Below are 12,429 nucleotides of genomic sequence, written 5' to 3' on the forward strand. Positions count from 1 at the left end.
AAACAAGCTCGGTGAAATTATTAGTTAACCTTTTCATCTTCTTGGAGTTTGGTGTGATCGGCCGGGCTGGTGTGGCTTATTCCCCTTTCCCAGATGAGGAGAATGAGGCCTAAAGAGAGGCGGGTCATTCTGCAGGGTCCTGTGGTGCTTTGAGGTCTGTGGTCACCGCACGGCTCCTACTTGCCGAGGCTGCCTGAAGGCGGGGACCCCCGGGGCCCCCTGGGAGGAGGGAGGGCCCGGTGCTCACTCTAGCACCATCACCTCCTCTCCTTCCCTCTCCCAGAGCCCAACCTGGGGGAAGACGACGAGGACAAGGACTTGGAGCCGGGCCCATCGGGAACCTCCAAGGCCTCAGCCCAGATCTCAGGCCAGTCGGATACAGACATCACCGCCGAGTTCCTGCAGCCTTTGCTGACACCTGACAACGTGGCCAATCTGGTGAGGACGGACGGGAGCCGTTTCCCACGGGGCAGGGAAGAAGGCCTTCTAGTCTTTCCCTGCCCTTCCGCTCCACACTGCCCCCTCTCCCAGATGGCATGAGTCCCAGAACACCTCTGTTCTCCGTCGGGAGGGTGTGATCCCGTGGGCCCTCCCAACCTTGGATGGACCTTTCCTCTTGTCTTTACTCCTTTAGGAGGTCCCTTGTCACCACTCCCAGCAGTCCCTCTTTGGGTAGTCTGAGTCCCCATCCAAACTCATCCCCTCTCGCCCTCTCCTCTCCTTTGAACGGAGGTCGTATTAACTGGGGAGTGAACACCACGACCTGTTTGCTAAGTGGCGTGGGATTGGCATTGGTGGGGCGGGATGGCCAGTGTTTTCCTTAGATTCTCGAAGAGACCCTGCTGTGCACTGAAAGAACCGCTGGTTTGAGTTGCTGGGGGCGGGGTGTGTGTCTCACCTCAGTCCTCAGGCTGTAGCGGCACTGAGTCCTGTCCGTCGGGTGCTCCTGGACAGCGCCTCTTCCCCTGCAGTCCTTCCCTGCTCTCTGCCTAGAGGCTCCAGGGGGCTTAGTTGTTGGGTGCATGGAATGGAATTTTTGTCACCAGGGTAGCAAGAAGGGGTTTTCTCTCGCGCTCAGATCTCTTTGGTGAGCTCCAGGCCTGGAGACGTGTCTACGTCATGCATCGTTCTCCCCTCAGATGTTCCACAGGCCCCGCAGACTCATTATGTCAGAAGTAAACTTGCAGAATTTCTCCGTATGTTCTTCTCCAGGCCCACAGCCCTCTCTGTGTTCTTGGCACACCGGCCTCCCAGTTCCCAACCCACAAACCTGGGAGTTAAGCTCTTTGCCTTTCCTCCAGTCCTTCCCCTTGTTCTCCATCCCCCAACCCCCGCCACGGGCCCCTGCATGGCCCAGGCACCACCCGCCTGCTCCTTGGCTCTGGCTTCCACTCTCCGTGTGGCAGCCAGAGACATCTTCCCGAAGTACCGCGCCTGCTGTTCCCCTGGCTCCCCTGCTCCAACCCCTGCCGTGGCTCTCCATTTCCTTCCAGATAAAATTTGAATGCAGCTTGCCTCAGGCCCTGCCTGGTTATGCTTCCATTCAGTGTTCAGTCGGTGTACCTCATCTGTCCTCTTCACATCCTGGGAAATTGTCCTTTTAAAATTATTGGCTGAAAGCTCTTCACAAGATTCTTTTACTTTTGTAACAACTGCCGTTTGTTAGTAATGTGCAGTGTTTTGGTTTCTAATATTGTCTTCTTACTCTTTTTGTTATCATTCAGTCTTGCCATAGGTTTGCCTTTCAAAGAACTGGCTCTGAAGTTTTGTTTATACTCTTGTGTAACCTTTTCTGTTTTATTTCTGTTGTCTTTATTTCTTTCCTTGAATATCTTATCCCCCAGAGTTTTAAGTTAAATGCTTGGCTTATAAGTTTTCAACTGTCTTACCCCCGGCCAGCACTCCCCGCCCCCTCCCTCCCTCCTTGCCCCCACCCCCGCCCCCACCATAAGCATTTAAGGATTTGATTTTTTTTTTTTTTATTTTTTTTTTTCAACTTTTTTAATTTATTTTTGGAACAGAGAGAGACAGAGCATGAACGGGGGAGGGGCAGAGAGAGAGGGAGACACAGAATCGGAAACAGGATCCAGGCTCTGAGCCATCAGTCCAGAGCCCGACGCGGGGCTCGAACTCACAGACCGCGAGATCGTGACCTGGCTGAAGTCGGACGCTTAACCGACTACGCCACCCAGGCGCCCCAAGGATTTGATTTTTCAAGTACCATTTTAGCTGCATCCCACACATTTTGATTTGTAGTTATTTTAGTATCTCTCTGTTCTAATTATTTTATTATTTCAGGTATATATTTAAACCTCTAAGCATGTAGGGATTTTCAAATTACTTTCTGTCACCAGCTCCTGAGCAAAATAGACAAGCTCCCGTTAGGATATGGATTTCTTTTTAAGCCATTTTTTCACATTTCTTTGTTTTTGAGAGAGAGAGAGAGGGAGAGATCACGCGTACATGGGTGATGGGCAGAGAGAGAGGGAGATGGAGAATCCCAAGCAGGTTCTGTGCTGTCAGCGGAGAGCCTGATGTGGGGCTCGAACTCACATACCATGAGATCGTGACCTGAGCTGAAATCTAGAGTGGGATGTTTAATCATCTGAGCCACCCAGGCTCCCCAATGGATTTTTTTTTAAGTCAATTTCTGGTTCACAGGACACTCTTCACAGAACTTCCAGGCTCTTGGCAGGATTCTGCTGCTCCTTAGCGCCCCCATGCTGTTCCTATACCCGGAATACGCACCCCCTCCCACTGTGAGATGTCACAGTATGCCAGTCTGAAGCTTGCCCTCCTCTCAGATCTCAGTCTAGGTGCCACTTCCCCGGGGAGCCAAAGCTGCCCCTGGCCCTCCTGAGCATCTCACGGCACCCTCTACTTCCCCCTCTCGGGCACCATGCTGCAGCATTGCTCATTTTCTGTCTGACTTACCCGGGAGTCTGAGCCCCGTGAGACCCGGCCCGGGACTGTCTTAGCCACCGTCCTTTGCCCGGCCTGGGCCTGGGCCTGGAACGGGTGTTTGTCGAGTCAGTGAGTAAGGAAGGACTCCTCTCCCTGGGCATCCCGCAGGTCCTCATCAGCATGGTGTACCTGCCCGAGGCCATGCCCGCCTCCTTCCAAGCCATCTATACCCCCGTGGAGTCAGCGGGCACCGAAGCCCAGATCAAGCACCTGGCTCGGCTCATGGCCACACAGATGACGGCTGCGGGACTGGGGCCAGGTGAGTGCCACGTGGAGCTGACCTGGCCAGGGGTCGGCCCCCTGGCCGCTGGCTTCTGCTTACTGGAGGAGCACCTCTTCCTGGTGGTACAGATGACACTCACGGGAGATGTTAGGGGTAAATAATTACAAGTCCCCCGGATACCTCGAGTGCTTGATATTTTCAGTCCCTGGGCTTTGAATCCAACAGACCTTGGTGTGAGGTCTGTGTCGAACCAGACCACCTCAGCCACTCAATAGCTGTATAACTTTGGTCAAGTTACTTAACCTCTCTGAGATTCGGGTGTTTTCCTACATTAACAGTACTTTTGAGCTATATATTACGTAGAGAGACACAATTCTTAGTACAGAATTTTCGTAAAGAGAGCACACCAACGTAGTCACCATCCAGACAGAGATATAGACCATTTCCACCACTCCAGAACATTCCTTCTTGCTCCTACCAGTCGCACTCACGGCATCCCACTTCCTGAGATGATCACCATTTTTTTTTTTTTTTTAAAGTTTATGTATTTGAGAGCACAAGCAGGGGAGGGGCAGAGAGAGAGGGAGAGACAGAATCCCAAGCAGGCTCCGCGCTGTCAGTGCAGAGCCTGATGTGGGGCTCGAACTCCCGACTCCTGAGATCATGACCTGAGCCAAGATCAAGAGTCGGACGCTCGACCGGCTGTGCCACCCGGGTGCCCCAGATGACCGCTCTTCTGATTCCTGTCTCCATGGATTAATTTTTCCTAGTCCTGAATTTTGTATAAAATGGGATCATAGAGAGTCTGGCTCCTGCTCGACATAAGTTTTTGAGATGTGTCCATGTTTTCATGTGACCCAGTGGTTTATTTGTATTGCTGAATAGTATTTGCTTCTGTGACTAGGCCATCATTTGTTTATGGGCCTGTGGCTTGTGTCCGGTTTTTGACCGCTGCGAGTGAAGCTGTACAAATGTGTGCGAGCGTTTTTGGCCGGTTGGTTGGGTTTGCGGGGGTGGTTGGGTCTGTTTTGTGTGCTTGAGTGTAGTTGGTGTGTGTAAGTGTTTTGGTATACACACGCCCTCATTTTCCTTGAGTATATACACTAAGGGGTGGAATTGTCGGGTCATAGGTTAGGGTATGTTCGGGGTTATTACACGGTGCCCATCAGTGTTCCACCGGGGCTGTGCCATTTGATACTCTCACCAGCAGTAAATGGCATTTCTAGTTTGAGCCTTGGTTGTATTGCCAAACGGGGACGAGAAGCGTGCCTGTTCCAGAATGGTGTTTTGCAGATTTACACGACTTTTGTGTATACAAGCCTTAAGATAGAGCCCAGCGCACGGGAGGTCCTTGGATGGGAGCAGGTGGGCGTGACAGTCCCGGGGCCCGTTTGCTTACCTCCCTCTCAGGGGTGGAGCAGACGAAACAGTGCAAGGAGGAGCCCAAGGAGGAAAAGGTGGTGAAGCCAGAGAGTGTCCTGATTAAGCGACGCCTGTCGGCCCAGGGCCAGGCCATCTCAGTGGTGGGCTCCCTGAGCTCCATGTCTGCTCTGGAGGAGGAGGCGCCCCAGGCCAAGAGGAGGCCAGAGCCCATCATCCCTGTCACACAGCCCCGGTGAGTTCCCCGGTAGGTGCAGGTGCAGGACCGAGGGCCTGGTCCTTGGTGCGCGCGTGCGCCTGTGTGTGTGCATGTGTTAGAGACAGAGACGGATAAACTGGCGGGGCTGGAGGAGGATCTGTCTGATCCCAGAGTCAATGCCATGGCCACGAAGCCTTACCTGTCATTTTCTTTTACATAAAAATGCCCCCTTACTTAGGTCTAAAGTTGGGATGGTAGTATCTCTCTCTAAGGATCAAGGGAGAACTAGGTGGGTTCACGGTGATAGTTTGATCATTCAATGAGGTAACTCTTGAGGTTGGAAGTGAATTTGATAGAAAGTATTTAGCCTGATTCCTAACAGGTAGGAGGTGCTGCTGTTCGTTGTTCTCCTCCTCATTGTCATCCCCCTTACAGACCACAAAATCCAACCAGTCCCTGCCCATCCCCAACCATGATCTGCTTCCTGGGCCGTGCCTGGTCCTCCCTCCCAGCCCTCCCTTCCCCTCACTCCCTCCTGCAGTCACACCTGCCTCTTGAACAGCCAGGCAGGTAGGTCCCCACTGGAAGCTTCCAGCCTCGGCGCTTTCTGTTCTCTCTACCTAGAAAGCTCATCCTCCAGGTATTTGTGCGTCCTGTCCCCTTGCCTCGTTCAGATCTGCACTCCCACCTTGCCTCCTCCTATAAGCATTTCCTTTACACGCTTTACAAAGACAAAATGGCACCCTCCTCCTTTCTCCTTCCCCTGCGCCCTGCCGTGGCTGAGTCACGGGAGAGTTAGAGGGGTGGCGCGGTGAGGGCTGGGACGGGGAGGGTGGTCTCCGTATGGCCCCTGGTGGGCCTCTGCTCCAGAAAGGCTGTTTGAGTCACCGTGTCCCTGTTCCTGCTCCCCCATGTAGGCTGGCGGGCGCTGGTGGGCGCAAGAAAATCTTCCGTCTGAGCGATGTGCTCAAGCCCCTGACCGACGCCCAGGTTGAGGCTATGAAGCTGGGCGCCGTGAAGCGGATCCTCCGGGCAGAGAAGGCCGTGGCCTGCAGCGGGGCGGCCCAGGTGTGCCCCGGTCCCCCCAGCCCATTCTTTCCAGCCCTCCCCTCACCAGCTCGCCTCATATCCCGAGAAAGACACAGCCTTAGACCCAAACCTCCCTGGCTCCGGGTCCCACCTGTGCTGCCCGCCAGCCCTCCGTGCCTCGCTTCTGTCCCCCCTCCTTAAGGTGGAGGTGGCGGCAGCAGCCGCACCAGTGATGAGGAAGAAACGCACGGACGCGCACGGCTCTCGCCCAGCACCGGGTGGCTGCGCGGAGAGCCCTGCAAGTGAGGGCTGCCGCCGTGTGCTTTCTTCCTGGTGGTTAATAGTGTTGTTACTCTTAGATTCAGACAGACCTGGTGTAAGTGCTGATTCTGCCACTTGCTGGCGTTGTAACCTCAGCCAGGCGACTTTTTTCCCATTTCTTTAAGTTTAATTTAATTTAATTTAATTTTTTTTTTTTATTTTTTTTATTTATTTATTTTTTAACGTTTATCCATCTTTGAGACAGAGAGAGACAGAGCATGAACGGGGGAGGGGCAGAGAGAGAGGGAGACACAGAATCGGAAGCAGGCTCCAGGCTCCGAGCCATCAGCCCAGAGCCCGACGCGGGGCTCGAACTCACAGACCGTGAGATCGTGACCTGAGCCGAAGTCGGGATGCTCAACCGACTGAGCCACCCAGGCGCCCCTCTTTAAGTTTAATTTTAAATAACCAAGAAGTATGTAAGAGTACCTTCTCTGGTAAAAACAAAAAATTTCCGGGCCATAGAGGTACCATGTCAGTCTTCCCTGACTCCCCGACCTGCCTCCAGTCTCCCGTCCTCAGAGGTGACCATGTACAAATTAAGGGAAGCCTTTAGGATCTCTTTCTGTTTTCTTAAGTATGTAAGATACTACTTTTACAAACTCAGTTTTATTCTATGATGGTTGATCCCCCCCACCCCCACCCCTGCCTTGTTTTTCCTCCCACACAAATGAGACCTATGGGGGGTATGAGGTTCTTCAGCTGGCCTTCCTCACTTAACGCTGGGCCTGCACCGGGCATCCCTGAGCAGGAAGAGTCACAAGACACGATCACAAGGTATCTGGGATCGCCCACCCGCACGCCAACACATACACCCGCTCTCCTGTCAGGTGCGCATAAAGATCCTGGCCAGTCTGGTGACACAGTTTGACTCGGGCCTGAAGGCCGAGGTCTTGTCCTTCATCCTGGAGGATGTGCGGGCCCGCCTGGACTTGGCCTTCGCTTGGCTCTACCAGGAGTACAATGCCTACCTGGCAGCTGGTGCCTCGGGCACCCTGGACAAGTACGAGGACTGCCTTATCCGCCTGCTCTCCGGCCTGCAGGAGAAGCCAGACCAGAAGGATGGGTGAGGGAGACAGCCCTGCGCTCTCCTGTGTCCTGCCTTTTCTGGTTTCTGATCACCTCCCTCTTTACCACCCAAGTCCGTGTGTCCATCCCGAGACTCCCTTGTCTCCTTACCTTCTGGAGGCACATACGAGGCAGATGCAGTGTGGGCTCTGGGGCACACTCTCCGGGCTTGTTCCCGGCTCTGCTGCTTGCCGTCTAAGTGATCGGTGTCACTCCCCCTCTGGGCCTCCATTTTCATAAATAACAGCGCCTGCCTCGTGGGCTTGTATCGCAGGTTGACCTCTCCAGCCCCGTCTCTCGCCTGAATTGCTTCTGTAGCTTCCTCCTTGTCCTCGACCTCCTGCTTATCTATCCATTCTCCACACAGCGGCCTGGGTGACATTTTATAATGTAAATACTGTCTTGTTATTTACCCACTAACACCCTCCATGATTCCCCGTTGTTCTTGGGATAAAATGCAGCCTTTTTTCTATGCCCTATGAGACCTGTGTAATCCAGTTCCTACCAACCTCTTTACCTTCTTTTTCTGCCCTCTTCCTCACGGCCCCCAAACCTTAGCTACACTGGCCTTCTGTTTCTGATCTTTGAACATGCCAAGTGCAGGGCTTAGCGGTTGCTGCTTCTGTACCTGGAATGCTATCCCCCAAGTCTTTGCATGGCTGGCTCTTTCTCCCCACCCCCACCCCCACCCCCAGTGTCAAATCAGGGTCACTTCAAAGCAGCCACTTTTGGCCACCACATCTGAAAGGCAGTACCCCTCCCCACTCCCCATCATTCCCTTCCATTACTGTAGTAAATGAGTAACGTTAGAAATCCTTGTTTGACAGAGGGGAGAAACCGAGTTTCAGAGAGGTAAGTCACCCAGCCGGCAGCTTTTGAATCCTGCTCTGTTTACCTCCAAAACTCTGTAACCAGGGGGTTGAACAAGCTGTATGTGAGGAGCAGCCCTGCCGGCTCAGCTCCAGCAGGACTGGGAAGCTTGTCTGCAGCCACTCCCCCTCCCTTCCTCTCTGGCAGGATCTTCACGAAGGTTGTGCTAGAGGCACCGCTGATCACTGAGAGCGCCCTGGAGGTGATTCGCAAGTACTGTGAGGATGAGGTGAGGACAGGCGGCACATCTCCCTCGGCCCCTAGCACCTAGATAGATGCATGCAGGAACCCTGGGAGGGACGGGGACCTGAAGAGCGGAGGCACATGGCCTAGACCTAGTGTCAGGGGATTCTGTGAGGGGACAGGTCCTTTCTTGCCCAGTATTAGATCTGGAGGGAGGCAAGGGAGAAACCCCCATTGCCGGTTTCCCTCCTTCCTGCCAGAGTCGCACTTACCTGGGCATGTCTACTCTTCGAGACCTGATCTTCAAGCGCCCGTCCCGCCAGTTCCAGTACCTGCATGTTCTGCTAGACCTCAGCTCCCACGAGAAGGACAAGGTGATCCCCGCCACCCTGAGCTGGGCTACACTCAGCCTTTCCCAGGTCCTGAGGAACTTGCCCAGCCTCTTCCACATTCCCCCTGGAAGTCCTGTCTGGGCCTGTTGCCCTTCCTGCAGTAGTGTGTCAGTGGTGGTTAGTTTTTGATTTTTGGTGGCACGAAACCGCGTAGATATATACGCGTATATACACACCCTCCCAGGAGGGGTCCATTCTCTCTCCTCACGCCACCTGCGTTGGGGAGCCCCTTTTAAGGCCTGCAGCTGTGCTGGGACCTGGTTGGGGAGGTGACAGGAGAGGAGCCGTGTGGCCTGTCAGCACGCAGGGAGGACACAGAGAGCTCTTGGAGTCGAGTGGCATTACAGCAGCAAATGCAGCTGTGGGAGCCCTGGGGCGGGGCCTGGCCTACCTGATGGGGGACAGGCAGGGGCAGGGGCTAAGGCTTCTGGAGGAGGCAGCGGGTAAGCCAAGACCTGGAATCTAAGTAGATGGGTGTAACTGAACAGAGGAGACAAGGTGTGTGCATGCATGTGATTGAGAGGGCTCTTGACTCATCCCTGCTCTATCTAGTGTTTTTCAATTCCTTTCCTGGTGTCGTGTGTCCATTCATTCAGCAGACCCTCACTGCAGACTCGGGCTTGGCCTTTCAGTACTGCTGGGCACAGAGCAGGGACCAAGAATAGTCCCTGTCCTCAGGGCATTCTGGGCAGCAGGAACCTCTAGTGCCAAGTCTCAAAGCCAGGGAGAATGCTGTCACTTTTGAGGAACTAAGGAAAGCTCATTCTGGTTGGAATGTAGCAAGCAAGGCAAGAAATGGTAAAAGAGGGGGCGGGCAGGGAGATGGAGAGGTGATACAGGGCCCTGACCGGGCCAGGAAACCTCTCTCCCAAGCCGGTGAGCAGCCTGGGGCACAGGTGACTCAGGGAGTTGAGGCCTTTCTCGGTCTTGGACTTGTTTCCCACCGGTACTTCCAGGCTCAGTACAGCGGTCTCCCCCGTCCACCGTCTTGCCCCCACTCTCTCAGGTGCGTTCCCAGGCCCTGCTGTTCATCAAGCGCATGTACGAAAAGGAGCAGCTGCGAGAGTATGTGGAGAAATTTGCCCTCAACTACCTGCAACTCCTGGTCCACCCCAACCCGCCATCTGTGCTGTTTGGAGCCGACAAGGACACAGGTTTGCTGCAGCTCATCAGATGCGTGTTGAGCGCCTACCGAACCCCAGGCTCCAGGCTGGGCCCTGGCAATAGAACCGGATGGAAACTGAGCGCTGTTCAGCCTGCTAGGGAAGAGAGCCAGGCAATAAGAGCCAGAACGAGCAGGCCTAGGGGCTGCGGGAAGAGGGGCGTCTGACCCCAGCCAGGGGTCAGGGAGAGCATCCTGGAGCAGGGAGTGGTTGGGCTGAGAGTCAGAGGACAAGGAGAGCTAGCCTGTGATGGTGCTCTGGGAAGGGCCAGACAGGTCATCACAGGCCTGTTCCTTCAGCAAAGCCCTGGGTCCCCCAGAATTACAGATGGGGAGACCCAGGCCCTTGGACCATTAAACTGGAAGGTTCAGGGGTGCCTGGGTAGATCAGTCAGTGGAGCATGAGACTCTTGATCTAGGAGTTGTGAGTTTAAGCCCCACGATGGGCATAGAGCTTACTTAAAATTAAAAAAAAAAAAAAATTAAGTTTGTTTATTTTGAGAGCACAAGCATAAGTCGGGGGGGGGGGGCGGCGGCGGGCAGAGAGAGGGGGAGAGAGTCCCAAGGAGGCTCTGCACTGTCTGTGCAGAGCCCGATGTGGGGCTCAATCTCATGAACCATGACATCATGATCTGAGCTGAAACCAAGAGTCAGATGCTTAACCGACTGAGCCATCCAGGTGGCCATACTTAAATTTAAAAAACTGGAAGGTTCAGGTTGTGACAGGAAGCACAGGACTTTCTGGGAGAATAGGGGCCCTGGCACAGCCCAGGTGCCCTGAGGACTTACTAGCAGAGACACTGTTGCTTGAGGCCCAGAGCATGAGATAGAGAGAGAGAGAGAGGAGTTGGACAGCAGAGTTACACGCAAAGGAGTGATGTGTGCAAAGTGACTTGGGGCTCTGAGGGACTGTCAGAAGTAGGATATGGCCAGAGCCCAGGGGCAGGAGCTGCCCCAAACAGCATCCTGCGGGTAGAGCAAGGTGAGGCGCTGGGGACTTGTCCTGGGAGCGCTGAGCAGGAGAAGGACAGGGTTGGAACTTCACTTCGGAAAGATCCCTCTGGCTCCCCGGTGGGTTGATGGTCAGAGACGAGGTGGGACTTCCGGTGCAGAGGTTTCTCAAAGGGGAGCAGTCCTGGTCCCACCCCGTTTCCCTGATGATTGACTTCCTGCCCTAGAACAGTTTGCTTCCCAGGCCCACCTCCCTTCTGTGCCTGCCGCCCCCTCCCCCCCCCCCCCCCCCGCCCCCAAAAAGGGACAGACACTGAGGGCGGGAGGTGGTTGGGAGGAGAATGTCCCTGATCCCCGCCCCCCTGCCCTATCAGAGGTGGCAGCGCCCTGGACCGAGGAGACAGTAAAGCAGTGTCTGTACCTCTACCTGGCTCTCCTGCCTCAGAACCACAAGCTGATCCACGAACTGGCCGCCGTGTACACTGAGGCCATCGCTGACATCAAGCGGACGGTGCTGAGGGTCATCGAACAGCCGGTGAGGCCCCTGAGCTCACCAGGCTCTGCCCACTCGCGGGCAGGGCCCAGCCCCACGTCCAGCCCTTCCCTTGGTATCTCCACCTCGGCGTGTGCTGGGCACCAGTGGTCGCCACTCCGGGCCGAGTGGCTCTGTAGCTTGGGGGTGGCCCACGTGCGCCAGCTGCCAGTGAAAGCACGAGAGGGTAGCCCCGCAGTTACCGGCCTGGAGTTTGACAGACCTGGATTCACATTCTGCCTCTCACTTTCCCCCTGAACAGACTGACGCCTCTTCGGTAAAATTAGCGAGGATGATTCAGTCCCCCAGGTTTGCTGCTGCAGCAAACCTGCACGTGACCTCATGCACGCAGACAGCTGTGGCACTGTTATCATTTGTGAACTGGCCTTCCCCTGCCTTGCCTACGGCAGTCTTTAGCTGTCGTTACGCAAGTCCCTCCTGCTGCTCTCTTCCAAGCCACTCGGCCACCCACCCAAGAAGCGATTCAGAGCGTCTGTCCTTCCAATTTGCCGCTGGATTTGAAACCACTTTTTTGTATATGTCTGTCCCTGATGTGTGGTTTTTTTTTTTTTTTTTTAATGGAAAATTTCTAACATAAACAAAAGGAGGGAGTACAGTAATGCTAATTCCCAAATCGCTGCCGCTCAGATTCAGTGGTGTCCTCACCTGTAGCATGGGGATAATAGTGGTTTGCTCAGAAGAAGCAGGTTCTTCTCCCTGTTTTCACGGTGAGCCCACCAGACTGTGAGCTCCTGGAGGGCAAAGACTGCTGGTTCCCGGATGATTACGAACATCTATTGGCAGAGGAAGGCGTGAGCCCTTGAAGCCGGGCGCCACGTTCTCTGCATTCGTTGCTTCCGGAGTGGGGCGGGCTGCAGACGGAGCCCCGATCTGAGCCAGCCGCCGCGCCCGGGCACTGGCAGTCACCGATGCCTTTAAAAGCCTGCAAAGTCTTCACCAAGGAATCAGAGGGCGGGATGGGCATTAGAGGGCGGGTTAGGTCAGAGGTGACCGGGAGAAAGGGCCGGGCCTGCTGACTAGGCAGCCGGCACTGGCGGAGGCATGGGGGCTGCGGCAAGTCTGTACCCTGTGAGATGGGGGTCGACGCAGCCCGGATGCTGCCGCCCTGCCCCCTCCCCACCTTCCCCACATTTC

At 54.9% G+C, this 12,429-nt stretch overlaps 1 protein-coding gene across 3 annotated transcripts in view; it reads left to right on the forward strand.

The window, feature by feature from the left end:
- Positions 1-12,429, forward strand: part of SYMPK (symplekin) — a 35,494-nt gene that overhangs the window by 14,801 nt on the left and 8,264 nt on the right. For all 3 annotated transcript variants that reach the window (XM_042968172.1, XM_042968173.1, XM_042968174.1), the window contains 9 exons: positions 284-438; positions 3,073-3,223; positions 4,598-4,802; positions 5,684-5,834; positions 6,947-7,182; positions 8,202-8,283; positions 8,498-8,611; positions 9,636-9,783; positions 11,117-11,277. In XM_042968172.1, the coding sequence (XP_042824106.1) occupies positions 284-438; positions 3,073-3,223; positions 4,598-4,802; positions 5,684-5,834; positions 6,947-7,182; positions 8,202-8,283; positions 8,498-8,611; positions 9,636-9,783; positions 11,117-11,277 (1,403 nt within the window). The remainder of the gene's footprint in view (positions 1-283; positions 439-3,072; positions 3,224-4,597; positions 4,803-5,683; positions 5,835-6,946; positions 7,183-8,201; positions 8,284-8,497; positions 8,612-9,635; positions 9,784-11,116; positions 11,278-12,429) is intronic.

Source organism: Panthera tigris, chromosome E2 (assembly GCF_018350195.1).
Source record: "Panthera tigris isolate Pti1 chromosome E2, P.tigris_Pti1_mat1.1, whole genome shotgun sequence".
NCBI classification, from domain to species: Eukaryota; Metazoa; Chordata; class Mammalia; order Carnivora; family Felidae; genus Panthera; species Panthera tigris.